This window comes from Caenorhabditis remanei, chromosome V (genome assembly GCF_010183535.1).
Source record: "Caenorhabditis remanei strain PX506 chromosome V, whole genome shotgun sequence".
Lineage (NCBI taxonomy): Eukaryota > Metazoa > Nematoda > Chromadorea > Rhabditida > Rhabditidae > Caenorhabditis > Caenorhabditis remanei.
The window spans coordinates 12,856,568-12,882,859 of NC_071332.1; the positions used below are offsets into that span (position 1 = coordinate 12,856,568).

General features: G+C 39.5%; 11 protein-coding genes across 11 annotated transcripts; 6 read left to right on the plus strand and 5 right to left on the minus strand.

The window, feature by feature from the left end:
- Nucleotides 1–238: 238 nt before the first annotated feature.
- On the minus strand, nt 239–2,631 carry GCK72_019451 (uncharacterized protein; the record flags this gene model as incomplete). The annotated part of the gene is made up of 5 exons (XM_003115688.2): nt 239–443; nt 497–1,545; nt 1,592–2,288; nt 2,336–2,475; nt 2,530–2,631. 5 exons carry the CDS (start codon nt 2,629–2,631, stop codon nt 239–241), a joined length of 2,193 nt encoding a protein of 730 aa, XP_003115736.1.
- GCK72_019452 (uncharacterized protein) lies at nt 657–3,545 on the plus strand (the record flags this gene model as incomplete). Its single annotated transcript, XM_053733030.1, has 5 exons — nt 657–844; nt 933–1,547; nt 1,645–2,226; nt 3,256–3,391; nt 3,510–3,545. The coding sequence occupies 5 exons, from the start codon at nt 657–659 to the stop codon at nt 3,543–3,545; spliced, it is 1,557 nt and encodes a 518-aa protein (XP_053581943.1).
- A 227-nt stretch (nt 3,546–3,772) lies between these two features.
- Nucleotides 3,773–6,129, plus strand: GCK72_019453 (uncharacterized protein; the record flags this gene model as incomplete). The annotated part of the gene is made up of 4 exons (XM_003115431.2): nt 3,773–4,359; nt 4,557–4,991; nt 5,062–5,692; nt 5,995–6,129. 4 exons carry the CDS (start codon nt 3,773–3,775, stop codon nt 6,127–6,129), a joined length of 1,788 nt encoding a protein of 595 aa, XP_003115479.1.
- A 381-nt stretch (nt 6,130–6,510) lies between these two features.
- GCK72_019454 (uncharacterized protein) lies at nt 6,511–7,708 on the plus strand (the record flags this gene model as incomplete). Its single annotated transcript, XM_003115326.2, has 3 exons — nt 6,511–6,753; nt 6,859–7,530; nt 7,577–7,708. The coding sequence occupies 3 exons, from the start codon at nt 6,511–6,513 to the stop codon at nt 7,706–7,708; spliced, it is 1,047 nt and encodes a 348-aa protein (XP_003115374.2).
- Nucleotides 7,709–8,034: 326 nt separating this feature from the next.
- Nucleotides 8,035–8,567, minus strand: GCK72_019455 (uncharacterized protein; the record flags this gene model as incomplete). The annotated part of the gene is made up of 2 exons (XM_003115249.2): nt 8,035–8,394; nt 8,439–8,567. 2 exons carry the CDS (start codon nt 8,565–8,567, stop codon nt 8,035–8,037), a joined length of 489 nt encoding a protein of 162 aa, XP_003115297.1.
- Nucleotides 8,568–9,020: 453 nt separating this feature from the next.
- On the plus strand, nt 9,021–10,261 carry GCK72_019456 (uncharacterized protein; the record flags this gene model as incomplete). The annotated part of the gene is made up of 3 exons (XM_053733031.1): nt 9,021–9,543; nt 9,594–10,026; nt 10,192–10,261. The coding sequence occupies 3 exons, from the start codon at nt 9,021–9,023 to the stop codon at nt 10,259–10,261; spliced, it is 1,026 nt and encodes a 341-aa protein (XP_053581944.1).
- Nucleotides 10,262–12,253: 1,992 nt separating this feature from the next.
- Nucleotides 12,254–13,432, plus strand: GCK72_019457 (uncharacterized protein; the record flags this gene model as incomplete). The annotated part of the gene is made up of 5 exons (XM_003115766.2): nt 12,254–12,477; nt 12,526–12,754; nt 12,801–12,986; nt 13,036–13,231; nt 13,278–13,432. The coding sequence occupies 5 exons, from the start codon at nt 12,254–12,256 to the stop codon at nt 13,430–13,432; spliced, it is 990 nt and encodes a 329-aa protein (XP_003115814.2).
- A 5,084-nt stretch (nt 13,433–18,516) lies between these two features.
- GCK72_019458 (uncharacterized protein) lies at nt 18,517–19,990 on the plus strand (the record flags this gene model as incomplete). Its single annotated transcript, XM_003115834.2, has 3 exons — nt 18,517–19,015; nt 19,075–19,290; nt 19,509–19,990. 3 exons carry the CDS (start codon nt 18,517–18,519, stop codon nt 19,988–19,990), a joined length of 1,197 nt encoding a protein of 398 aa, XP_003115882.2.
- A 1,372-nt stretch (nt 19,991–21,362) lies between these two features.
- Nucleotides 21,363–22,650, minus strand: GCK72_019459 (uncharacterized protein; the record flags this gene model as incomplete). The annotated part of the gene is made up of 6 exons (XM_003115435.2): nt 21,363–21,557; nt 21,615–21,710; nt 21,760–21,881; nt 21,948–22,229; nt 22,274–22,427; nt 22,510–22,650. 6 exons carry the CDS (start codon nt 22,648–22,650, stop codon nt 21,363–21,365), a joined length of 990 nt encoding a protein of 329 aa, XP_003115483.2.
- Nucleotides 22,651–23,058: 408 nt separating this feature from the next.
- Nucleotides 23,059–24,516, minus strand: GCK72_019460 (uncharacterized protein; the record flags this gene model as incomplete). The annotated part of the gene is made up of 6 exons (XM_003115171.2): nt 23,059–23,223; nt 23,269–23,364; nt 23,412–23,533; nt 23,578–23,859; nt 24,094–24,247; nt 24,403–24,516. The coding sequence occupies 6 exons, from the start codon at nt 24,514–24,516 to the stop codon at nt 23,059–23,061; spliced, it is 933 nt and encodes a 310-aa protein (XP_003115219.2).
- A 332-nt stretch (nt 24,517–24,848) lies between these two features.
- On the minus strand, nt 24,849–25,979 carry GCK72_019461 (uncharacterized protein; the record flags this gene model as incomplete). The annotated part of the gene is made up of 5 exons (XM_053733032.1): nt 24,849–25,010; nt 25,056–25,273; nt 25,319–25,600; nt 25,651–25,804; nt 25,854–25,979. The coding sequence occupies 5 exons, from the start codon at nt 25,977–25,979 to the stop codon at nt 24,849–24,851; spliced, it is 942 nt and encodes a 313-aa protein (XP_053581945.1).
- Nucleotides 25,980–26,292: the final 313 nt, after the last annotated feature.

Consider the following 26,292-nt stretch of genomic DNA (forward strand, 5'->3'; position numbering starts at 1 on the left):
ATGCTTATCAGCATCCTTTAAATGGAAAACACAAAAATTTTTGAGATCAGAAATACGGAGGGGTCTCGAAAGAGAGCAATGAATGTCAAACATAGTACAATTTTAAGGGGGGGGGGTAGTTAGATAGTGATTGAATGATTAAATAAGTGACTGAAACGATTAAAGATAGATGGAGACGAGCATTTTGAGCAAAATTTGGAATTAGATGTTTGCAATTTGGATGAAGTCGATAATACAATCAATTCATAGCAAAAACGATGTTCTGGCGATCCATAACCAGAACTCCATTGGCAGTGTACTGATCGAGACACTTCTGAAGAGCAACCTCGCTGATTCCCTTACGAGCGCACCGTTGAATAGCGTTCGACAAAGCGATTGGCTCGTTGTTCGAGTGATAGATCTCACGAAGAACGGAGAAAGCGGCATCGACTGGAGCCATACGCCTGAAAAAAGAGTATGATTATTTGCAGTTGATTGTTTTTTTTTGAAAACATACTTTTCGATTCTGGTCTGCTCTGGTCTGAGAGAATCCTTGGCAAATTGCATCAAGCGGAGAGCCTCTTCAACATCACTCTCATCGACAATCTTTGAGAGACGAAGCTTGGCACGAGCTGTGGCCATTCTGACGATTCCAAGAATCATTCTTGGTGACACGAATGTTGGATCTGATGAGTAACGAGCATCTCTTCGCATTTCGACATAGGCTTCCACAATACGCTCACGAAGAGCAGGATCGACAGTTGGAGTGTAGGTCTTGCAGAGTGAAATGTACTCTCGGAGTGTTTCAAGTGAGATCAAATCCTTCTTCTCACGATTCGGATGACATCCATGTTGATGGACGTAGGTAATGTGCTCAGCAAGAGTCTTATCATTTTCACGGTCTGCCTTGTCTTGCATGAGTAGAATCAGATCAAAACGAGAGAGAAGTGCAGCTGGGAGATCAACATTCTGTTCAATAGAACGGTTTGGATTATATCTTCCATAAGCTGGGTTAGCGGCGGCGATGATAGCAGTACGTGCATTCAAAGTGGTCATGATACCAGCCTTGGCAATAGAGATGGTTTGCTGCTCCATAACCTCATGAATAGCAGTTCTGTCGTTATCCATCATCTTATCAAACTCATCGATACAGCAGATTCCACCATCCGCCAACACCAAAGCACCTCCTTCAAGAGACATTTCTCCAGTAACCGGATCCTTCATAACAGCAGCAGTCAAACCGACTCCAGAAGATCCACGACCAGTGGTGTATTGCGAACGTGGGGCAAGACGGTTAACGTATCCGAGAAGTTGAGATTTGGCTACTCCTGGATCTCCCATCATCAAAACATTGATGCATCCACGAATCTTCATTCCATTAGAAGTGTTGTCATTTCCTCCGACAAGAGCCATAAGAAGACACTTCTTGACATCCACGTGTCCAAAGATTTCTGGAGCGATAGAAGCAGCCAGAGCCTCGTAATTGTCTCCCTTGCGGCGAAGAACTTCAAGTTCCTCAGATTGAACTCCATTGTATGTTGGGTTGTCGTCGAGATTATGAATGAACTGTAAATAAAACATTTAGATCATTTTCAAAACAGTTTATACTTACATGAGCTTCCAAATAGGTATCAGCAACTAATCCACCAGTTGGTCGGAATCCAGTTTGCATAATTGGCAAGAAAACGCCGGACACTTGCACAACATTTCCAGTGTTGCACCGTCTAGTCATCTCTCCGTAAACATAGACGGTCATTGTTCGTGGAATAGATCCGATTGGCACTTGCTCACTGAGCTCTTGGATTCGAAGTTCTTGGAACTTGACGAATTTGGATCCACGAAGCTGCATGTGGAGTCTTCCATTGGCCTTAGCTTCAACACATTCCTTATTTGGACAGTTGAGTGGAGGAGTGAACTGCATTCCCTTCACTGGTTGATAGACTTCGGCAGCACATGTATCACAAGTGTATGTCATCACTTGAACACATGGCTTCACTTCGGTGGCTCTGATGACAACTCCTTTCATCGAAACCAAATGTCCGATTTCTGTGGCCTTGATATTACGAACGCATGTCTGATGAACTTGGTCTTCAGTTGTGAAATAGACTTCAAAGCGTTGAAGAAGTTGGGGTGGGTACTTCTTGCGCTTGTCTTGAAGAGAAACTTCTTCATTTGCAGCTCCTTCAGTATCGTCCATTTGAATACGTTGGAACATATGAGCGTCGAGAGCATCAACGACTGGAGCCGGTTTGTCACCGAGATAATCCTGGATCATATCGGCAATCGTGTCCTTGAAGATAGTTTCATATCTATAAATAGTTTGTAAATTAATTTGTGATAACACAAAGTTCTTTACCTCTTGGTGTTAGACACAATAGCTTCAGAAAGTTCCAAAGCATCAGGGATATCACAATCCTTGATGTGGTCAATGTCGATTACGATAGCCTGTTTCTCACGTCGTGCGAGCTCGAAGACTTGGTCACGGTATGGGAAGACCTGAAAAAAAACGGAATACAGCAACTTTCCAATCGTGCAAAAGGATTAACTTACCTTTCCGGATCCATCCTCATTATCCACATAATAATCATCGAAAAAACTGCGAACCTTGGTCTTCTCGGTGGCCCAGTCTGTGTTGTAAGTTTTAGTTTTCATAGTGAGTCGGGGTTAGAGGCGAGCTGTAAAAACTAGATAAGATAATGTAAGCAGATAAACACAACAACTGATACGAAAATAAAAAAAAGAGCTCGAAAATCAAGATATGGCTCTAAAATCGTCGACAACGAGACAACATGTGAAGGAATGCAACAGATGATGCATTCAATTTTCGCGCGTTTGCCTCCCCCTCGGTTCAAACACGTCGTTGCGAGACCCACCGAGGCGGGAAACCTACGCGCCTTTAATAATATTTTTCCGAACATGGACTGTGCCATTTTCTGGTGTTTAGAGCTTCCTCTAAGCCGACTTCCACGTTCATTTACTTTTTTAAAGTTGAAAAATAGAAGAATCAGGTGCTGAAAGTTAGTTTTGCCACGAAAAAGTCGATAAAATTTACTAAATACACGGATAAATGCAGGAAACAAATTTTGTGTTGGTTTTGATTGTGCGGAACTATTAAGATCGAGTTACTATCTAAAATTATTCATATCGAAGATGACATTCAGCGGAAAAGAGTTTATCGATAGTGACAACGAAGTCGGTAACTTTTCTTGCGCGCGTTTTTCTCGTAACTTAACATGTAACACTCGTTCTTTCGAATTTTTATAATCTTTATTGCAGTAGAACCATGGTTGCCTGGAGAGCCGCTGGACTCAACTACGTGCGATACTCTCAGATCGCCGCTGAAATCACTCGCAAGTGCACTAAGGCAGCCCCAGGAAAAGCTGCTGCCAAGAAACCAGAAGCCACACTCAAGGTTTGTCATTTAGACAGTTTTACTGATATATAGGGAATTTTCTTTGACGGCTTTAAATATTTTCATGTGAGTCAGAGGAAAGCTTCAATCCATCTTCCTGTTTATCATATTTTTTCAGATCAACGTTTGGGAGAACGGAAAGCAACAGAAATAGACAGAAGTATTCGAATAAATACCATTTGGATGCATTCCCTGCCTTCGGATCGTCATTTTTTCTATCACTTGCGATTGTTTCTGATTTATAGTAGATGACATAAATTTTTGAGTTTTAACGTGTTTTTCAAATTTCTTCACCCTTCCCAAGTTACTCCCATCTTTTCATTCATATTTTTGTTTGAGTGGGGCTTCTTTCAGTGTCCATTTTTTCAGAAGGTCAGGAAAATGTATTCTCCGAAACGGGTTAAGCTGAATCTCACCAACAAAGTAAGAAAACGACCTGAAACTGAAGAAAATTGTGAAGAACTTTACCCACCTACAGCTCTTGCTCGAAATGGAATCAGTCCATACTTCATCGGGAAGCCTCGCCGAAAAGTTATCTCAAACGAAAGAAATTCTGAAGCAGGCCCACCACCTCCGTTCCCTCTTCGAATTCAACGTAAAGTGCCTGAAGATGATCCTGAAAGCATTGTCATTGACGAAGACGATGAAGATATCACAGATGTACCTGTTCAAGTAAAACGTGATCCTCAAAAAACCTACAATCGTCCTTTTTTTGGCGAAAAGAGCAGTATAAATTCTGAAGAAGTATCCAGTGCTAAGTCCAAAGAAGAAAAACGACGAGATCCATTCACAATGCGAGGTTTCGATTTTGGAAGTGACGAGAAAGTAGTCAAAATCAGAGACAAGATATGCGATATAGTGGACCCGACAGGCTCCAGAAGGTCAGATCCGAAATTCATTCAGCAAATGCACGAGAATACATTGAAAGGCATCGAGGTGGCGTCTAACCCGGATTTTAAGAAAAAAAGGTGCATTTTAGAGAAATGGATCACGGAGTTATGTTGCATAGCAAAACGATTTCAACTAGTAGTGAACTCACTGGCATAAATATTTGCTCCAAATTTCTGATATTCAAAAAGCTTTCGGAAGGCCTTACAACTGATCTTGTTAAAATCAAAAGTATTCTTTGGAATCTTACAGTTCGATGTCAAACAACATTTTTCAGAGGGCCAATCAAAAATCGCGCTGCTATTCAATCGACACTGGGCTCCATATATCCGAATTTCCTCACTGCCAGTGGCCAAGAACCACAGAAAAGCAAATTCCAAGTACCTCTCGACCGTCAATCAAGTACACAATCCAATAGTTCGATTCCTCCAACCAGAAAAACAATTGCACCTGAACTCCCGAAACGAAGCTCAAACTCGTCATCACTCATCAAGAAAGCAATGGGGATGGACACAGAAGGTGGTGGAAAAGATGAGAAAATTGATGGATTGAGGGCGGAACCCAGCTTGAAGCACTTCGATGAAAATATAATTTCGTTGATCGAATCTGAAATCATGTCGGTGAACAATGAGATTGGATGGGCTGACGTGGCAGGACTGGAAGGAGCGAAGAAAGCACTAAGGGAGATTGTGGTACTTCCATTCAAAAGACCGTTAGTTTTTTTAACACCAATCATTTTTCCTTTTTTCCTGTTGGTTGACTTCCTAGTTGTTGTTATTCAGAGATGTATTCACCGGAATTCGTGCTCCACCAAAAGGAGTTCTTCTCTTCGGACCTCCTGGTACTGGTAAAACGATGATCGGACGTTGTGTAGCATCTCAATGCAAAGCCACATTCTTCAATATCTCTGCCTCATCCCTAACATCAAAATGGGTCGGAGAAGGCGAGAAACTCGTTCGTGCACTCTTTTCGGTGGCTCGTTTGAAACTTCCAAGTGTCATTTTCATTGATGAAATTGACTCGTTGTTGTCTGCGAGATCTGAGTCTGAACATGAATCTTCTCGGAGAATTAAAACTGAATTTCTTGTTCAGTTAGATGGTGTCAATACCGCTCCAGATGAACGACTTCTTGTTTTGGGCGCCACGAATCGGCCACAAGAATTGGATGAAGCTGCTCGTCGAAGGTTTCAGAAGAGATTGTATATTGCTCTTCCGGAACCTGAATCCCGTACCCAAATTGTTCAAAACTTGTTGAAAGGAACTCGTCACGATATAACGGACCACAATTTGGAGCGGATTCGACTGTTAACTGACGGCTATTCTGGAGCCGATATGAGACAGTTGTGTACCGAAGCAGCAATGGGACCAATCAGAGATATCGGAGATGAAATCGAAACTATTGATAAAGATGATGTAAGTTGTTGTGTGTGTTTTTTTGTATGTTCTTTCCTCATGATCAATTTAAAGACGATTTTTTGAAAAACAATTCGGTCGTTGTCACTGTGGTAACTCGCTTGAGTACAGTTCCCGTGCAGACAAAGTGCATAGCTTTCCTGTTAAATAATAATGATGATATATTGTTAATGTTGTTTGGTTTGTGGGTGGTTGGCCACCCGTGACTTTATGTTTTTAATTGCGAAATATCTAACCACATTGTTCTACTACAAACGACGCTCCCTTTTCTTCTCAAGTTTCGAAACTTTACAAAATTCCAGATTCGCGCTGTGACGGTCTCTGATTTCGCCGATGCTGCTCGTGTTGTCCGTCCTACTGTCGATGATTCTCAACTAGATGCTTACGCCGCTTGGGACAAGAAATTCGGATGCCTGCCTCCGCCACTTCTACATTGACGAGTGACCTTATATCTCAATTTTCAGTTTAAAACTGTGCTCATGAATACGAAAACGTGCATTTCCCTACGTATACTCATTCCCACTTTATATGATCTATTCTCTCGGTTTTTCGGTTCTTGAATCTTATCTGAAATCTCATGTATAATGCATCCCCATCTTTTTATATTACGATCTCTATCACAATAGTCTTTCCTTTTTCTCCTTTTTTACTTCTTCTGTTTATGATTTTATGAATAATTTTGGTGCTTTTAATTATTCCCAGCAACTATTTTGAATTTGTTGCTGTTCCCAATTTATCGGTGCATCAAATCCTTTGAATATTTATTTCTTGTCTGACTCATGACAGCGTTGAAAATGAATTCAACTCATTTCAGATAAATGCCGATTCAAGAGATTAAAAGTGGCGAGGAGGTCGCTGCCTTCATCAAGGATCCGTCACCTGCCGTACTTCACTTCTACGCCTCGTGGGCTCCGAGTTGCGATCAAGTCAACGATCTGCTCGATGATCTCGTTGCTGAAATCGCCTTGCCCCTTCGTGCCGCCTACATTGATGCTGAAGCTCTTCCAGGAATCTCATTGAACTTCAAAATCACTGCTGCTCCAACTCTCGTCTTTTTCAGTGTGAGTTTTTAGGCAGATCAGAATCAGTTTTAATTGAGACTGTTGGGTTTTCAATAATCTGTATCATCTTCGTATTTTCGTTGTTTTCAAACCTATTAATTTCAGAATGGAAAGGAAGTGGACCGAGTCGATGGATTCGTTCCAAAAGAGATTCAATCGAAAGTTGTGCTCACTGCTAGTCGTTCGCTTTCTCAGAATTCGTCATCTGACTCCAGTTCAACTTTATCTTCTACTCAATCTCTGACTCCAGAACAAGAAAAAGAGGCTTTGAATGCTCGATTGAAGTCCTTGGTTTCCTCGAATAAAGTAATGCTTTTCATGAAAGGAAACCCTGCTTCGCCACGTTGCGGATTCTCCAGAACCATTGTGGACTTGCTCAATTCCCACAACATCGAATTCGGCTCTTTTGACATCTTTTCGGATGAAGCTGTTCGTCAAGGGCTCAAGGAATACTCTAATTGGCCGACTTACCCACAGCTATATTTGGATGGAGAGCTTGTCGGAGGACTCGATGTCGTCAAGGAGGAATTCCAAGATCAAGGATTTATTGACGCTCTTCCAAAAGTTGGAGGATCAGCTTCAAATGGGAAAGATGATTTGGAGAAAAGATTGAAAGTGTTGGTATCATCTCATCGAATGATGTTATTCATGAAGGGTAATCGAGATACTCCAAAATGCGGATTCTCTCGAACTATCATTGAGCTATTGAACAATGCTCGCGCCGATTATCAAACTTTTGACATTCTCGAAGATGAAGAAGTTAGACAGGGACTCAAGGTAACAACAGCTTTGTAAGCAAACCTCTCTTATACTACTTTTTCAGGAGTTCTCAAACTGGCCGACCTATCCGCAGCTTTATCTTGATGGAGAGCTTATTGGAGGACTCGATGTCGTCAAGGAAGAACTCCTGGACACCCATTTCCTTCGTCAAATTCCGAGAATTCGGAATGAATAAACTATCACTAAATTTATCTCAATCACTTCTCTTTCATACAAAACTTCGTTCCTTGTTCCCAAAATCCCCGAAATGCCTTCCACTCGTTGATTACTACTGTAAATTTCTTTTCGATTGCCTTTTGATATATAAACAAAGATTTAAAGTTTAAGTTAGAATTGCTCGCTAACATTTGTACATATATTAACAACTCAACAACTGAGAACAATTTATGAAAATTGGAGTTAGGTTGGTAAAAACTAAACAATATTAAAAGTAGATTATGATTCACATAGAAGAAATATAATAGAGCGCTACTCAAAACTATTCACATAAATAACGATCACTTATGGATTCTTCTTTCTGGAACGGCGAGGTTTTGACGTAGACTGCTTTTTCGGGCCCTTCAGAACTTCAGAGACTGTTGCTGAAATGTTTGTTACGGCCATTTTCTGCTCCAATTGCTCGATAATAACGTTTTGTTTCTTGAATTGAGCCATAACAATGCCACTTTGTGAGAGTTTGATGCACTCAGAAAGAGTTAACTTTGAATCTTCGAGCTTTTCCAGATGAACAAAGTCACAATCATTTCCACGTTTTTTGTGTTCCTCCCATGGATCATCGTCTGGATCGAATTCAAGCTCTTTGAGGCAAAATGGGCAGATAGCCGAGATTCCTCCTGTCCACACGAAACCTGCTCGTGCAAGCTAAAAACGTCTGATTGCGATCTGTTTATTACGAAAGAACAAACCGTTTTCGAAGTGCAAGTCGCCGTTTGATCATCGTCGTATTCGTAATTTTTGAAAGTGGCCAAACGATCTTTGAAGAATATGAACGGTGCCATTCCCGAGTTTTCCACCTTTTTCAGAGATCGAGCCATTACTCTGAAAACAGAAAATGTAAGTCGAAGCTTCAAACATGAAATAAAAAAAGAAATAACCGTCTACGGAATTAACAAAAAAATACAGACTTGATTTTGTGTAAATGGAGAGAATCAAATGTGTCGAAAAATAAAATAGTGGTTACGGTAGAAAATTAAAGGCGCAAGGAATTAATCGATCGTTGGGTCTCGCATTTGACAGAGGTGAAGCGCGAATTTTTGCATTTTTCAGTCCGCCCGCGAAACTTCATTGTTTCTTCGATCTGTTCTCATAAATGAATCAGTTTTTCATTCATTCAGTTTATTTGTTGTCGCTTGCAACAGTTTTCTGGCTTCTTTCTCTGAGATGTTTGCTTCGTGCCTGTCTCTATTTATGATTATTTTGTCTTCCGACTAGTCGTAACTGTTGCTTCCTTTTCTCATCTTATCTATTATTTTTCAGGTTTCCCCAAAATGTCGAAGGCCAATGTCGGAATCAACGGGTTCGGAAGAATCGGACGACTCGTGCTTCGCGCCGCTGTCGAGAAGGATAATGTGCAAGTGGTTGCCGTCAACGACCCGTTCATCACCATCGACTACATGGTTTATCTTTTCAAATACGACTCAACTCACGGACAGTTCAAGGGAACCGTCTCGTTCGATGGCGACTTCTTGATCGTCCAGAAAGATGGAAAATCGTCGCACAAGATCAAGGTCTTCAACAGCAAAGACCCAGCTGAAATCGCTTGGGGATCTGTTAAGGCTGATTACGTCGTGGAGTCCACTGGAGTATTCACAACGAAGGAAAAAGCCTCGGCTCATTTGAAGGGAGGAGCCAAGAAGGTTATCATCTCCGCTCCATCAGCTGATGCCCCGATGTACGTTGTTGGAGTGAACCACGAGAAGTACGATGCTTCAAACGAGCATGTCATCTCCAACGCTTCATGCACCACCAATTGCCTCGCCCCATTGGCGAAGGTTATCAATGACAACTTCGGTAAGTTTTATAAAAATCGAAAGCTCAGCTTTAATATTCTTATTCTTCAGGAATCATCGAAGGACTCATGACCACCGTCCACGCCGTCACAGCCACTCAAAAGACGGTTGATGGCCCATCTGGAAAGCTTTGGAGAGACGGACGTGGAGCTGGACAAAACATCATTCCAGCCGCAACTGGAGCCGCGAAGGCCGTCGGAAAGGTCATCCCAGAGTTGAATGGAAAGCTCACTGGAATGGCTTTCCGTGTTCCAACACCAGATGTTTCCGTTGTCGATTTGACTGTTCGTCTTGACAAACCAGCATCAATGGACGACATCAAGAAGGTAGTGAAAGCCGCCGCCGAGGGACCAATGAAGGGAATTCTCGCTTACACCGAGGATCAAGTAGTGTCGACTGACTTTGTCTCCGACCCACACTCTTCCATCTTCGATGCTGGAGCTTGCATTTCTCTCAACCCGAACTTTGTGAAGCTTGTCTCTTGGTATGTTTGAGGGTCAGAATACACTTGCACTGTTCTTGACAGTGTGTGCCTCCGTTTCGAAAATAACTTCGAAAGATCTTTCGAAAAATCTTTTGAAAGATATTTCGAAAAAAGTTTCGAAAGCACACACTGGTTCTTGACAATATATCAAATTTTTAATTCCAGGTACGACAACGAGTACGGCTACTCCAACCGCGTCGTCGATCTCATCGGATACATTGCTACCCGCGGATAAGCCCAAACCACCAACAACCCTAATGTACAATCTATGTAACATAACCCACGTTTTAATCTAGTCCACGCTTATTTATTGAATGAACCGTTTTGCACCCCCCGAGATTCGTCTTGATTCAGACTAATCCGTTTTCAGACAATGTTTCTTTTCACAACTAGGGCGCGGAAGTCTGATCGTCGTAAATCTTTATCACTATTCATTCAGTCTTCGACCTCGTTTATTGAATATGTTGAATACCTCCATGAGAAAACATTCCGAGTATAACTAGAAAGTTGTTTTCTCACACCCAAAAATCGGTCAATCTGATTTTCTGATCTCACAAAGAAATAGAAATAGAATGCAATCTTGGAGATGTGATCAGGAAAACAAAAACACAAGCACTCGACAATGAAATTATATAGATAGTTCCAGGTAAATCACAAATGGCCTTTTCCAGAGTCAGTTAAACATAAACTGGTAACCGGACATCTAGTTCTTTTTGTATCGGAATGCCCGTCTCCGCGTGTGAGACATTGGTGGTAGTGCAAAATGCTCACTTTGCATGTAATTTGAACTCGAAATTCACTTCTGCAAACTCAATTTTATCCAAATCCTGTTTTCCCATAACAGATCAAAAGAAATCTAATTTCAGCATATATGTCACCTCTTGTCTGATCAGCTGGACGGAAGTATCATGAGAAAATACTGAGAAATATGACGAGTCTCATGTTATTTTTTACTTTAAAGAAAGAGAAAAAGGTTGTCGTTTCAGAACTTCTGATTTCTTGTCGAATTCATTAGAACGTGCAAACAAACGGATGTTACATTCTGAAAAAAAGTATCAAAAATAGAATTTTCATTAAAAAATATATAAGTAGAAGAAGGAGAGGAATCGTAGTTTAAATATTGTTCTATCGTTCAGTCCAAGTTCAAAATACGGAATGTCTGAAAAAGATTGCATAGAAAATTAAAGAGCAGGTGATCATTGAAAACAAGAATATTTCATTCGCAAAGGAACTATTTTATCGTCAATGCTGTGAATGTGAAATTAGTTGTTTTGATTTCCGAGTAGGAACTCAATTAATTTGTTTTTTTCGGTTTAGTGAACGGAGATCATATCGAATCAGTTATATCAAACCAATTACAGTGAGCGTGGCTGGATGAAGTTATTTATTTCTTGTATTTTTCATCGGACTACGATTTCCAGTTTTGAATGATTATAAAATCTGTTTTTCTTGTTCATTTTGACTGTCTCTATATTCAAACACCCCATTCTTACATGATCTTTCATTGCTCACCATCCTTTTTTTCAACTTCTGATTCTTGTTTTGTCGAGTCTCTGACTTTCCCCCAAATCTGACTCAGATTTCAATATTTGTATTACTTCCACTATATTCTTCTTTGTCAGATGAGCCATCTTCTCATATTTGCATTTTTAGTGTTTGAATTTAAATGTTTGAAGTCTTCTCTCTTAAATTTCGAAACCTCTATCTGAATAGATCCCAATTCACACAACACCCATTGAAACCCAGTTTCTTTCCTCATAAGGATTTTGAATTCTCGAGAATCCCTGAAACGTTTAGTAAACTAGATCTCCGCCTACCTTGTTCTGTAGCATTGAACACTTTCATCTTGCAACAAAAAGCCGAATAAATCCAATTCCGCCCGAATTTCTCAAAGAAACAGAAACCACTTTTTCCGTTTTTTCTGCAGTTTCTAATTTGTGCTCAACGTCGTCATTAGAACTTGTTGTCATCGTAAATCTTGACGTTTCCTTCCTTCACTGTCTGGTTAGTCACATATGTTTTTCTTTCTTTTCTAATTTGTCACCACCCGACATATGTCTCATTGAGTTTGTATTTGTACTCACTTCTTGTTTCCTCATTTGATTACATCGCCCACTTTTATTGTCACTTTTTTGGTTTCATTGATCATTTTTCTATGAAAATTAGCTTTCTTGATATTTTTCACTTTCAATCTTCTGATGTTAAAAACTTCAATAAAAAGTTGCAGATGTCCACAGAAGATCATTGTCAAATAATGCAAAAACTATCAACATCTCTACTTCTTCGATTCACTCTAATCTTCAATTTGGCAACAAGTCTCATAGCATTTCCAATGGTTATTGCTGCAAGTATTGCACTGTGGAAAGCAAGAGTTGCCAAACTATTTCATATTAATGTTATCATTATATTTCAAGTTCATCTTATTGGATTCTTCTTACATTGCTTCAGTAGGTAAAATTTCGAAACGATGAAATCTCGAAATGTATCTGAAAACTTCAGAATAGTTCTCCATTGTCTTGATCTTTATAACTATGCAATGTTGGATTACTGTGACATGACACCTAGTACAATCAGATGTTTTGCGTTTCGGATACAGTATGTATTTGGATTATGGTTGATTTGTGCAACTACAGTACCCCTTATTATCGAAAGATATATTGCTACTATCAAATCATCAAGTTATGAGCATATGGGTTGCTCTCTTGGTATTGTTATGGCTTTGTTACAGGTAAGGAAACATACTGAAAGACATCCGCAAGTACATTGACTTTCAGGTCTTCCTTGCCGTTGTCCCTACCTCAATTAACTTTCGAAATTTCTCATTTGAAGAGCCAGTAATGAATTACTGTATGGCTCTGAAACCAGGTCTAGTCAGTCACACTGAGAAAGCTGCAATTGTCAGTCTCTGCATCCAAATCATTGCAAGAATACTATTTCACTATCTGTTCAAAATGAATGAAGTGAGTTTAACCATACGGTACTCTATTCGTAAGCGTGTTTCTTCTCCAGAATCTTCGAAGAAAGCAGCTAACATCTTCTCTATCGAACCGATATTCATTGGAACAAAATCTGAAATCCATGAAAACTCTGAAACGATTCGCAGATTTACAGTCAATTTTCATGATTATTCACATGGCTTTGTTTATTTTTATATTGCAAATCGGACCGGAAGTCGAGAAATCCACGTATATTTCGTTGGTTGAAAGTGAGTATTCTTCCATGTACTAACAGAATCACAGATTCCTTTTCAGTGAATGCACCATACCCTCTCTACGCTGTCATCTCTATAATCGTTCTTCTCAAAAAGGCTCATTTGAATAAAGTGAAACTGAAGAAGACGTTGGAAAATCATGTGAATGCTGATCAGAATGTCTATTTCGAGAATTTCAAAAAGTTTTTGCATTGAATTGTTGTTGTTATATACCCTTTTGTTTTTGAAAATAATGTTCTTCTAATACCTCGAAAGTCTCGATATTCCACATCAAAAGATATAAAATATACCGCTATATACATACATATTCCTCCAATCAGCTTCATGGTTACTCTCGTGTCAAGCCTCGATCTGATATAGTTGTCAACCACCCTCGTCCCTCAAAATTATTTCAAACAGTGTCTTGTCTTCTACCAAAAACGCTACTAATCCTCTTTTTTCACGGTCATCTCATATTTCTTCGGTTCTTTATTCTTTTCTATTCATTTTTCCACTAAACCGTATAGTTTTCTCTAAGAAAAAACTCCATTGCAAATTGGTATAGTCATTCGGTGGCCAGTCATATTTCAATCAAGTGTTCTAACGAAGTCTTCCTCTTGACCATTCCCTCTTTTTTGTCCTTGCATAATTATAGAGTGAGGTGGAGATGTGTGAGTATCTTTTTAGTACAAAGGAACTGATGTTTCCACAAGGTTCTCAGAAAACGAAGCATCTGAAATGCGTATTTTGAAGATCGAGACATATCCAGTCAGACTAAAACTACTCAAAACATTACCAACCTATCTGCAATACTAGGTTTATAGCTGAAATCAGATAAAAAAGGCTATTACTTTCTTTTTCATACACTTCATCTTCTCTGACCACTCTGCCGTGTTTCTATCTCTCTCATCTACATTTTCCTTCCAATCAAATCGTTAGTAATATGAGCTCTTCCACTTGTCTCTTTTCACTTATTACCATCGTCACCCAACACCTCATAATTTTCGAAAGTAACTCAAAACTTCTTCATCTCTACTGGCATCCAATCCAGATGTCGACCATCTGGCGCCCTTCTCCGAGACACCTGCCCTCTACCCAACTTTTCTTCAACATCCATTTTTTCTTCTTTCTCGAAATATAGACTGCCCCACCTGCTGTTCCTTCAACGCAACATTTTGTATTCTTTTTTTGAGTAAAACTAACACCTGCATCAAAATTTCGGGGCGTGTTGACCCTGTCCTTCGACATCAATTACGAATACAGACACCATGTAATTGGCAAGTGTTTAAAAAAGGGGTGATGAGTGACGCAAGATCTCTCTGATTAGCAACATTTTTGAGAGAAGATGCTTTCCGGAAAGAATTAGAATAATAAGGAGAAGAGAAGACGTTGAATACCTCCTGCTGATTTGTTGATTGATGAACGGTGGTAGGAGGTAAACATAAAGAAAGAAGGAGGGAGAAGGAACGGAAGTGAAGATAATTAATGTGATCTGAGGGGAGTCATTTTTAAATTGAATTGAATTGAATTCTATTCTGATCTATTGGTATGGTTACCCTAGTTTTTCTAGTTTTGTCTGGACTAGGGCCAGGGTAATTGTAATGGTCAACTTGGCTTTACTTGATGCAGAAACTATGAGAGAACGTTCTAAAATTAAAAGGAATATAGTTTTAGATTTCATGCATTTCAAAAAAAAACATTTTCGGTTCTACAATGCTTCATGCTTTTCTGGAAAAGTCTTCGACTCCTTTACAAACTTTCATTGACTTAGAACACACAACGAACTACACTGCAACAATCATCATGTATTTGAAAACTTCATTGGATTGAAAATTTCTTCAAAATTTATTTTCACAAAATGTAGAATTACTTAGTTTCTGAGCAACATCCCATCCTAATTTCATAAATGTCATTGAGTAAGAATATAATTTCTAGAGATTTCAAACTGTTCGAATAACTTCTAAACGTTTTGTTTTCCTGAATTCGTCATATGCCCTCTTCTCCTCCACAACGTCATCTGCCACTCCACTATACATTCTGAATATGTTTTTGTCCCATCCGTTCGACTTCTTCTTCATCTCCTTCTGTCGGAAAAAGGCATCACCATAAAAACGCTCTCTCTTCATTGTCCTCCAATAAAAAGTGCATTTTTGTCCTTTGGTGCCGAAGAAGAAAAAGGGCCACCAGGTGTTCTTCTACCTCCCCTTCATCTCCTTATTCTCAAATTACAATTACCGGATCGCCGACGATGGAACGGGGGGCGCCAACAACCCTCTCATTCCAATACCGTTCCTTTCTACTCTCATTTTCCCTTTTTTCTCTTAATCCATACGTAAATTTTCCTTTCTTCCGAATATGAAAAGGAATTTTTGGCGATCAAAGAAAAGAGATTGAGGAAAAGTAAAAGTAGAGGTGCTTTGCTCGAATGAATCTTTTCTTTTCGTACCTTCACGACCCCCACTCCACTCAACACTCTCACATCGCCCTCAATTATTTCCGTTTCAAATTTTGCTCTGGACCCTCGAGCACCTCCATCGGGGAGCTAAACGGAGGGAGCAACTTGTAGGTGTGTGCACATTTTTGAGAGTAAGGTCAGAGGTTTTTGGGGATTTTTTTCCGATTCAAGATTCTCGACGTCATCCATTGTTTTAGAGATGGAAAAGGTTAAACAATGTCTTGATGACCTTGTTTTTAGATTCTGATTCTCTAGAGTTTTCTCTTCTCTAATCTAGCTCATCATCTCGAACACTATGTTTCCATTCATGTACTACCACTGGTAACGCCATTGACGCGTTCTGAAGTAACTATTATGTTTTCCAGTTATCTTCTTCAATCGGAATATCAAAATCTCAACTCTTCTCCCCCATTCATATCTTCAACCTGCCAACTATTCTCAATTCCAATTTTCAAAAAATCTGTGAAGAAACCTCATTTATTCTTGAACCGAAGGACGCCTCCTCTTCTAAATAGAACAAATAGAAATATGCGACTGTGTGGAAATGATAAATGTTACTTGAGAAGTGCAGATGGCAATGAAATTTATTTGTTCCCCATTATTTCATTTCAAAATGTTTCATCCTTCCTTTTTGAGTTCAAATGGGCCAGTTTCAAAATATTTTTTCCTTTTGCAATCTTGCAGACCATCTGGAAGTAGTCAGTTCATGCAACATAAAACTTGAACGTTTGTACTTTTGGACCCCCTTCTCCGTTCTGGTAAAAAAGTTGTCTGGCACATGTTCATGTCTGGAGCCTGCAGTGTTCAGTGAACAGTTAGTGACAAACATTTTGAGAGAAGACAGAGAGTCTCCTTCTTTCCTTTCTCTTGAACTTTTATTCTGCGCGTCTTTGCTCAGTCATAAAGACATCTTGAATCGATTTTATTGGCAAGTGTCTCTTCGAATCCGTTTGTCACATTGTCAGATGCACCACGGGTTTACATGGTGACAGTAAAGTGAAGACGAGTGTCTTATCCCTCAACCGGAAGTGAAAGAGTAAAAAGAAAAGAAGATGAATGTAACGGAAGGCCAAGAATATAATAGTGTTAGATTTGATTTCTGTAAATCAGATGTTTTCTGAAAACCAAATTTTGTCTGTATTGTGCATAGTATACTCATTATTAAATTGAAACCTATATTGATCTTATAATGGTTTCAGTGCATCGTACCAGTTGAGCATACTTTCCGATCATAGCCTTATCTGTAATTCAGTAACTACACGATTCCGATTGCTATTCTCTTTCTTTCTACCTCATTCGCTCAATATTTACCTAGGTCTCATTCTTCTTTCGCTTCCGTTTTGCCACGTCAGCAGATGAAAAGAGGGACTGTATCCATTGTATTCTCTTAATCCTCTTTGACCTTTCTTTGTTCACTTCCGGTTGATGACTGAAAGAGGACCACTGGGTTCCTAGAAAACAAACATTCGGTGATAGATTACTGCTCTCACCTCTTCTTTCATCTCCTTACGGAAAAACGGAAGGAGATCTTCTGTTAAATCGAGAGGGACAGGTCTGCACGTTCAAAAACATCTCTATTCGAAAATTTTGAGAATCCAAAATTTCATAAATCCACAAATCGACGTCAAACCTGAAATCCAACAAAAAGCCAAAAAAACGCAGTCAAGTGTGTACGAATGCTCCCGAATCTGTTCACACCTTTTCGACGTAGTGTGACTTTCAGACAGGATTTTCACATTTTCATGCCAAACCGGATGACTGAGACGTGTGGCCATTCGACTATGCATGTTGTTAAGACTGTATATACAGTTATCTGCCTATAAATGTCATGTTATATGAATAGAGGACGGCACTTCTCTGTTGCTCTTTTCTCAAACTTATTCTAGAATCAGTTCAACCAAGTCCGCAAACAAAATAGGTTTTATTTTTGAAGATCCACTTTTTCCTGGGATTCTCTCGTTGAAGCCATGAATAAGAACAATACAACTAATATCTCTCGTTTACGAGCTACCCCACCCTCTTGTTTAGTGTTCCTTATTACCAATCTCTTTCTATTCATTCCTTTAGAACCAGCCATGTGCATATTCAAATAGGTAGTGGGGAGTCTTAACCGTCTTAACCAGGTTTTTAGGGGTTTCTCTTGAAACCTTGTTGAAAACCTCCCGGAGTCAATGCATTCAGATTTCTGGATTTCCAAAAGAATTCACTTCTTCTTCTTACTCTATTTTTTCTTTGTTATTCGTAGTCTTCCAGATGAATAAATTCATTATGAGAGGGACTCTAATAACTCATTTTTCTTCTTTTTTCTTGGTTGATTGTTTTTTGCTATTCTGAATTTTCAATCATCTTGATCCATTTCCTTTTTCTATTTCTGATGAACCTTCTCTATTGCATCCACATATCTGACCCCACTCCTAATTTGTCCTTTCTTCAGAACTCTCGATTTCTTAAAATTCTCCAGACAGACTTCTTCAAAAGTTCATCTTCTAGACTTCTAGACAGTACACAAACCGTAGAGACACCAGACAACTCAATACCAACAGATGTTCCATCAGAGACGCCCCGCCCCTTGCGTATTGGGCGGGTGTCACTCACCCCATCGTATTAGACACACTTGCCTCTTCCGGTTAACACCTTCTTACCGCATCGAGAGGAGAAGAGCTCATTTGGTTTATTTGGTCGATGAGCTCTCCGGTTATGCTCTCTATTCGATATTAGTCCACAGTACTTCAGGACTGGGCCTGCATGCTTATGGTCTTCTTTATCTTCTATTTCCCACTGCTCCTTCAAACTTCGAGCTTCCTTTTTTATCTCTCCATCCTTCTACATCTTTCCTTTTTCAGAAATGTTACTCCTTGGTCTCTTCATCTTCCTTCCACTGATCACTTGCAAAGTAGAAGTTCGACAGGAATTTGTCACTTCTGAACGCGTCTCCATGCGTTTCGAAATCATCACAAACGATGGTTCCCGCCCGAATCCGATGAACTTCAGTCTCTTCCCACGTGCTCCGAAAACCAACACAGTCCATTTGAACACCTTCGATTCAGCATTCAACTACTCCATCCAACTTCTCCAACCATTCACAAAACAAGCATTGGGAGATCGAATCTACCGACAAGTTCACTTCTCGAACATCAATCAGCCATGGTTCAACGACACCTTCACTACTTCATCTGGAATCGTCTTGAGCATTTCAACAAGAATCGGATGCACTCCTCACTACTATGGAAGTCAATGCGAGGTGTTTTGTGATGGTCATCTTGCCAAAGCAGCAAGAAAACGATGTGATGCCATGGGACGTCTTCGTTGTGATATCGGATGGATGGGACCCCACTGTGGACAAGGTAAGAACTTATAATAGATTCAAAAGAGCACAGCAAATGACAATTTCTATAATTTTCAGCCGTGGATCCCCGCAAATGCTCGTGCCAAAACAACGGAATCTGTGCCTCCTCGATGATCCACTCTTTGGATAAAATTCAGAACAACACCGAGCAATTGATCTGCGAATGCACTAATGGATACACCGGCAATCACTGTGAAGTTCCTGGATTCACTCAATTCCAGTTCACTGCTCCACAACCAGACGCCTGCAGTGTCAAAGACGCGTGTCTTAATGGTGAGTCATTGTTATTGTTGTTGCGAAAGAGTTAATGGTTGATTTGGGCGGAAAAAGAAAGAAGATAGTCTCTGGGGTGTACTTTTTGAATTATCAGCTGACGAGGACATCTGGATGTCTGAGACACAGACAGAGTTGACGACAGTAGGAACAGACACACAGATCAACAACAGAACTCCATTCTCGTGATCTCATTAGCTCATATTTTGATATTCCAGGTGCCAAATGCTTCCCGAACGGTCCAAAAGTCTTCTGTGCGTGTGCTGTCGGTTTCATCGGAGAATTCTGTGAAATCTCCCTGACCACTACAACTCCATCAGTTGAAATCACTGCAAGCACATCCGACTACTCCGTCACAATATACTCGGTCGTAGGAATCTTCATCGGTCTCTGTCTTCTCATTGGATGCTGCAAGTACAAGTTGACTCACAGAAGAGAGCACGCACTGGCACGTGGATTGGTCCCAGAACCGTACCCAATGCCAGAGACAAAGTCAATGTTGGTAGATCAAGAAGCTTGTGAAGCCGAGAATCAGAAGAACAAGAAGGTGTTCACAATCGGAGACAACGTGAAGCAAGTAGATGAGGAAGTCAGATACACAAGTGCTCCAAGAATTTCAAATGACTATGCCGTCATTCAGAAACCCCCACCTCCGACTGTTTGTCTCCCACGAATCCCAGTAACTTGTGTCTATGTTTAGAACGAATACCGTATCCCTACCGTAGTTGTAATTAAAGACGCCTAACGTCTCCTTTCCCCGTACCCCATCTCTTGTACGAGTAAATTCGATCTCCCACATTCCTCTTCCTCTTCCCACCAATCTCTTCCATCTCCGTGTTCTCATTCATCTTCTTCTGATAATTCCATCTCTATAATCTATCGCTTCCGTCCCCTCAAATCACTCTTGTGCCTTTTATGTGCTGTCTGGTTACAGAATATACTTATTTTTGTTTGAAAAATTGTTCTTTTGTGGGGTACAGCTGCTGAACAGGTGTAGTGAAAAGCGCAACGAAAATCATATGAAAAAATGAGAAAAAGGGGATCGACATCTGCGTGCCACGCAAGATTTCAAGTTTTGCAGGTGGCCACTATTTTTTTCGATACGGACGTATATAGATGGTAGAAACTGGGTGGATCAGCTTCATCAGAGGGATTTGATTGGGAAAAGAAACGCGTCAAAGGTACGCCAGGGTTTCCTTCTCGAAGAATAGTTCCCAAACCCATTCAACTCATCATCTTGAACTCCTTAATCCAGTTATGTAATCCACATCTCCACAGTCCCTAAATATGTAAATCAAATCGTCTTACGCAACGTGTCACCAAAAAACAAATCTTCATTGCAATGACACGGTTAATCGAGTTTGACCTGAAGAAACAAGAACATCCCTTCTTGTCTTTTCCAATGAAATCAAGAAAGTGTGAAGACTCGGACACCGACAAAAAACGATAAACTTAACACCTATTTCTGCGGGTTGCACCTGATCAAACAGACAGAGATTAGGCAAGCATGACCGATATATAGAGGGCGGGGAGAGATCAAAAGGATTCGCGGTTTTTGTGGATGAAAGCATTATTCAAAAACTGTGAGTTAGGTAAGTATAATTTTTTAAATTATGAAGTTTTGAAATGACGATGAAACCAAAATTTGCTGATTATAAGTTTCAACTATTGATAATCAAGAACCATCTTCAATTTCTCGGTTGCACTCCTAAAAATCGATTCCTCGTGAGTCCCAGAAGATCACCGTCCATTTTCTCGTAAGGAGATGAAAGAAGAGGTGAGAGCAGTAATCTGTCACCGAATGTTTGTTTTCTAGGAACCCAGTGGTCCTCTTTCAGTCATCAACCGGAAATGAACAAAGAAAAGTCAAAGAGGATTAAGAGAATACAATAGATACACTGTCGCTCTCTCTTCTTTGGATACGGACCATCTGCTGACGTGGCAACCGGAAGAGAATGGAGGGGGATGGGGGAGAATAGTTCTAGAGGGGTCGATGATGAGTGGAGTCAAAAGAAGGTGAAAAAAAATACAAAAATGCAATTTTATTATAACAAAAGCTCCTAGTAAACAAGTTATAATTTATTCTTAACCGTCTCATCATCATCTGCTTCAAACATTGCTTTACACGCATCTGCCACCAAAACCGCCTGTGATTTATTCTGGAAATGATTATCTTTCGCCACGAAAACTGATGCTCCACGTTGAGATCCACCGAATGAATCCATGATTTTCTGCTTCTCTTCATCAGATATCTTGTCCTCAATATTCTGTAAAAGGTGAGAAGTGATAATAGAAAATTCGAAGAAAAATTGATGTGAACGTACGAAATGTTGCAATCCCTCGTGTTTTTCCAGCGACTCGAAGATGATTTCTTCTTCCACTAAATGATCTTTTCCAGCGAATACGATCAGCTTCTTGACCTGAACATCGGAATATTGAAGAAGATTGAGAATACTTCGTGAAACTCACACCCATTTTATTCATCTTTTCGATATATTCCAATTGTCCTCCCAAAGAGACTTTCATCATTGATCTCATCGAATTAATCGCCTCTTCTCCATTTTGAATTTTGAATCCAACAAGTTTGTACACTGGAATATTTATATATACTTTCTTCGACCTTTCAACTTCAATTCGATTCAAAAAGCAAAACTTACGTCCTAACATCATCGCATTTCCAGCGAAACTTGGTAACCAACTGTACAGTGTATCGATTGCTTCCATTCGAGAAATCGGATTGATTCCTTTATGAATTCTCAACCCAATCGGATTTATCATAACAAGTCCATATCCAGAACGTGTGACTACTGTCTGGAGAGCATTCTCACATCCACGACTATGTCCGATATAAGCAATCTTTCCATCGATCGCTAATTCATCCAACAGCGAATTCGAGAAGTTTTGACGTTCAATATTTGTGTGTTCTTGAGATGAGTAGCCTAAAAAAGGAAATAAAGAAGAGATTCTGTTTCGAATAACATACCATCGGTAAAAGTAAATCCTGGATAATTAACACCAATGAATCTGATGTTCAGTTCATCAAGTCTGTTTCGAACATACTTGAAGTCGTTGTGAGATCCAGGAGATCCGTGGAATCCAACTACAGTACCCAATGGAGATCCGGATGTTAAAGAGTCCTGAAAAACAATTTTCAATTGATCAACGAACTTTTCGAAGAGTCTTCATTCTTCTCAAGACAGGAAAAATCCGAAAACTCACCTCATAAACCGCTTCCAATTCGATTTTTCTTCCATTTTCCGTCTCGAAATTCACCAATTTTCGACACAAATTCGCTTCTGTCATCGTCGCCATCTTCTTCAAAACTTTGGCAGGTGTCCGTAGCAACTTCGACGTTATCATTACAACACTTCGGATTCCTTTTTTTTAAAGAAATAAATTGATGTTTGGAAGACAGAAAAAAGAATACACTACGTGTGAGAGACTACGTGATTTTAATAGCGTGCAGAGACAACAAGAAATAGTATTGGAGTATGAAGAGACGCAGGAGGAGAAGGAGAAAAGAAAAAAGATGTTCGGAAGGTTTGAAGATAGTGGGTAACTAGAGGTATGAGATAACAACATTGTAGTCATTCTGTAGTAGGTTTTCTGAAGCGACAGAGAAGCGAAAAATTGAGAAAACAAATCAGCGACTGGATATCTAAACATCCAAGAAAGAAGACTAAACACATTATATTCCTTTAAGTTTTTTTTAACAATTTATTAAAAATTTTGTCAATTTCCATAATTTAAATCTACATCAAATTCATATTATGCTTCCAACATCTTCTTACACGCTTCAGCCACCAAATCAGCTTGAGATTTATTCTGAAAATGTGTATCTTTCGCCACGAAAACCGATGCTCCAAGACGATTTCCAGTGAATGTCTCCATGATTTTCAGCTTCTCATCCTCGTTGATGTTATCACCGAATCTCTGAAAAGTGGAAAAATGAGATCTTTCAACTATTCGAAAACTTACAAAATGCTCTAATCCATCATGTTTTTCAAGCTTCTCAAGTACAATTTCTTCTTCAACTAAGTGATCATTTCCACCGAATATTATCAGCTTTTTCGTCTGAAATTCACAAAATTTCTCTCAAAAATTTCGAAAAAGTGAGTTACATTCTTCTGATTCAACTTTTCAATATATTCAATTTGATCTTCAAGCGACATTCTCATTGCAGATCTCATCGCATTTATCGCCTCTTCTCCACTTTGAACTTTGAATCCTATCGCTTTATAGACTGAAAGAACTCAGATTAGACCTAGATTCATCCGGATAACTCACTTCCCAACATCATTGCATTTCCCATAAAACTTGGAAGCATTCCATAAAGTGAATTCAAATATTCCAATCGATAAACCGGTCGAATTCCTTTGTGGTGTCGAAAACCCGTCGGATTTATCAGAACAAGTCCATGAGAAGGCCTTCCAACGGCTGTTTGAAGTGCATTCTCGCATCCACGGCTGTGTCCAATGAAGATTATTTTTCCCTCGATTTGCAGTTCATCTAACAGAGCGTTCGTGAAGTTTTGACGTTCTGGATTACCATGTTCCTGCCCTTCGTAGCCTAAAAGTTGAGATTTCTTTTCATTTCTAGAGCTCGAATTATTTGATAGTTACATCAGTCGTAATGTTTCAACTACTTTCTATTGTTCAAAACTGTCGAAAAATTAATTGACAGTTCATCGAATAAAAGTACAATTTGTTTATTGATAACTCATTGTCATCGAACTTCTTATCGCCATTCGTTATCAACATTTTTGCTTTCTGATTTCAAATTAAGAGTTTAAAAAAAACTAACCAGGTGTATTTCCAAACCCAGGGTAATTGATACCAATGAATCGAATTCCCATTTCATCCAATTTGCTCCGAACATATTTGAAATCGTTGTGAGACCCAGGTGATCCGTGGAATCCAACTACAGTACCCAGTGAAGAACCTGAGGAGAGCGAGTCCTGGAAACAAGAACTTAAAAAAAACACTAATCAGATTTCAGAAAATAAAGAAACACATGGGGACAGAATCACCGTATTCTACTTTAATATTTTCTTCAGAATTCTGATATTCGATGTTCTTCGGATTTAAGCTGAATATATCTGATCCTCCTCACCTCATAAACAGCTTCCAACTCAACGTCTTTCTCATTTTCCGTCTGAAATTTCACTACTTTCTTTTGCAACTTTGGCTCGCTTATCCGTGCTCGTGGTGCTGGTGTTTCTTCCATTCTTCAAAATCTAAGAAATGAAACAATGAAAAGATATCGGATGCTCTCAGAAACCCCAGACCTCCCCCAGAAATCAATGAAAACGTGGAGAATCCATTTGGAAGATTGAATTGAGGTCGTTTAGCAAAAGAGGTGGAAAACGAGGGAAGCCGACAGAAAATGCGCTCTTTTGACAATTCTTTCTCTTATTCACTATGCAAATAGCCATGCGAAAGGATTATAGACATGTTTCGTTGGTTTCTTTCAGCCTGAGGCAACATATTCAGAGATTGAGACTCGACTTTGACAATACAACATTTTGGTTTTAATATAAGTTTATTCTATGTACAAAGTCAATGAATCAACATAGATTTCACTCCGTCTGCCAATAAATCCGCTCGTTTCTTGTTCTGAAAATGATTATCCCTTGCCACGAATACAGAAGTTCCTTTGTGACTTTTGAAAATATCCAAGATTTCCTGTTTTTCGGCGGTCGAGATGTCTGATTTGAAATCCTGAAAAAGGTAATTTCAGCGACTAAAAACTTCTATGAATCTTACGAAATGTTTCAATCCTTGATATTTTTGAAGTGCCTCAAAAATAATTTCCTTCTCAATCAAATGATCTCTTCCGCCGAACGTTATCATTGTTTTCGTAGTCATTTCGTTCAATTTCAGTATATAATCCAATTGTTTCTCCAAATCACACTTTTGAATCGTTCGGATTACAGCGACCGCTTCTTCTCCGTCTTGAATTTTGAATCCAACTGTTTTCAGTACTGAAATTAAATTAAGAATAGAGAAGAAGGACTTCAAAAACTCACATTGATACATAACTTTATCCCCAATTTTCTTCGGCAACTGCTTATGCATATAGTTCAAAGATTCGAGTTTTCCCTTCGGCCGAGATCCTTTGTGAATTCTCAATCCAGTTGGATTTATCATAACAAGTCCATGTGGATTCCGATGAGTCGCGGTGATCAATGCGTTTTCACATCCTCTGCTATGTCCCATTATGATCACTTTTCCTCGAATATCCAGCTCATTCAGAAGAGAATCAGAGTATCGTTGTCGTTCAACATTTCCGAATCTTTGGCTTGGATATGCTGAAATTATGAACTGATGAAACTCATTACTGGTGAATCAATGAACTCACCTTCAGTATGTTTGAAACCGGGATAATTAATTCCAATAAATCGAATTCCCATATAATCCAATCGATGTCTGATATACTTGAAATCTTTGTGAGATCCCGGTGATCCATGGAATCCAACTACAGTACCCAACGTGGAACCGGAAGGAAGGGAATCCTGAAATAAAGAATTTCGAATCTTTTCTTTTTCTGTAACACAAATTAACCTCGTAAACCGCTTTTAAGTCCACAATTTTCCCTTTTTCCGACTCGAATTGTATCAATTTTTCGTGTAATTTTGATGCCCGAACAGTCGTATTTACAGTAGATATCAGTCTTTTCGAGGCAATCATTTTTTAGAAAAAGGAATGAAAATCAATAGAAAATGTTCAGGAAATAGGTTCAGATCTGACGCAAAGCAATCGAATGACGTCGATTCCACGTTGGGAAAAGAAAGGGTCAGCTGGTTGTAGTCTTGTGTGTAGTGTCTTGTGTACCCCCGAGGTAGTGGACTTTGGACTCTCACCACAGAAATATCATTTCTTCATATTATTACATTCGATTTTATTCTGAATTATTACTCATCTGTATCACAATCTATTCGGGATCTGGGGCGGGTCATGGAACAAAACCAAGCAATTTGAGAAGAAAAATGATACAAGAAAA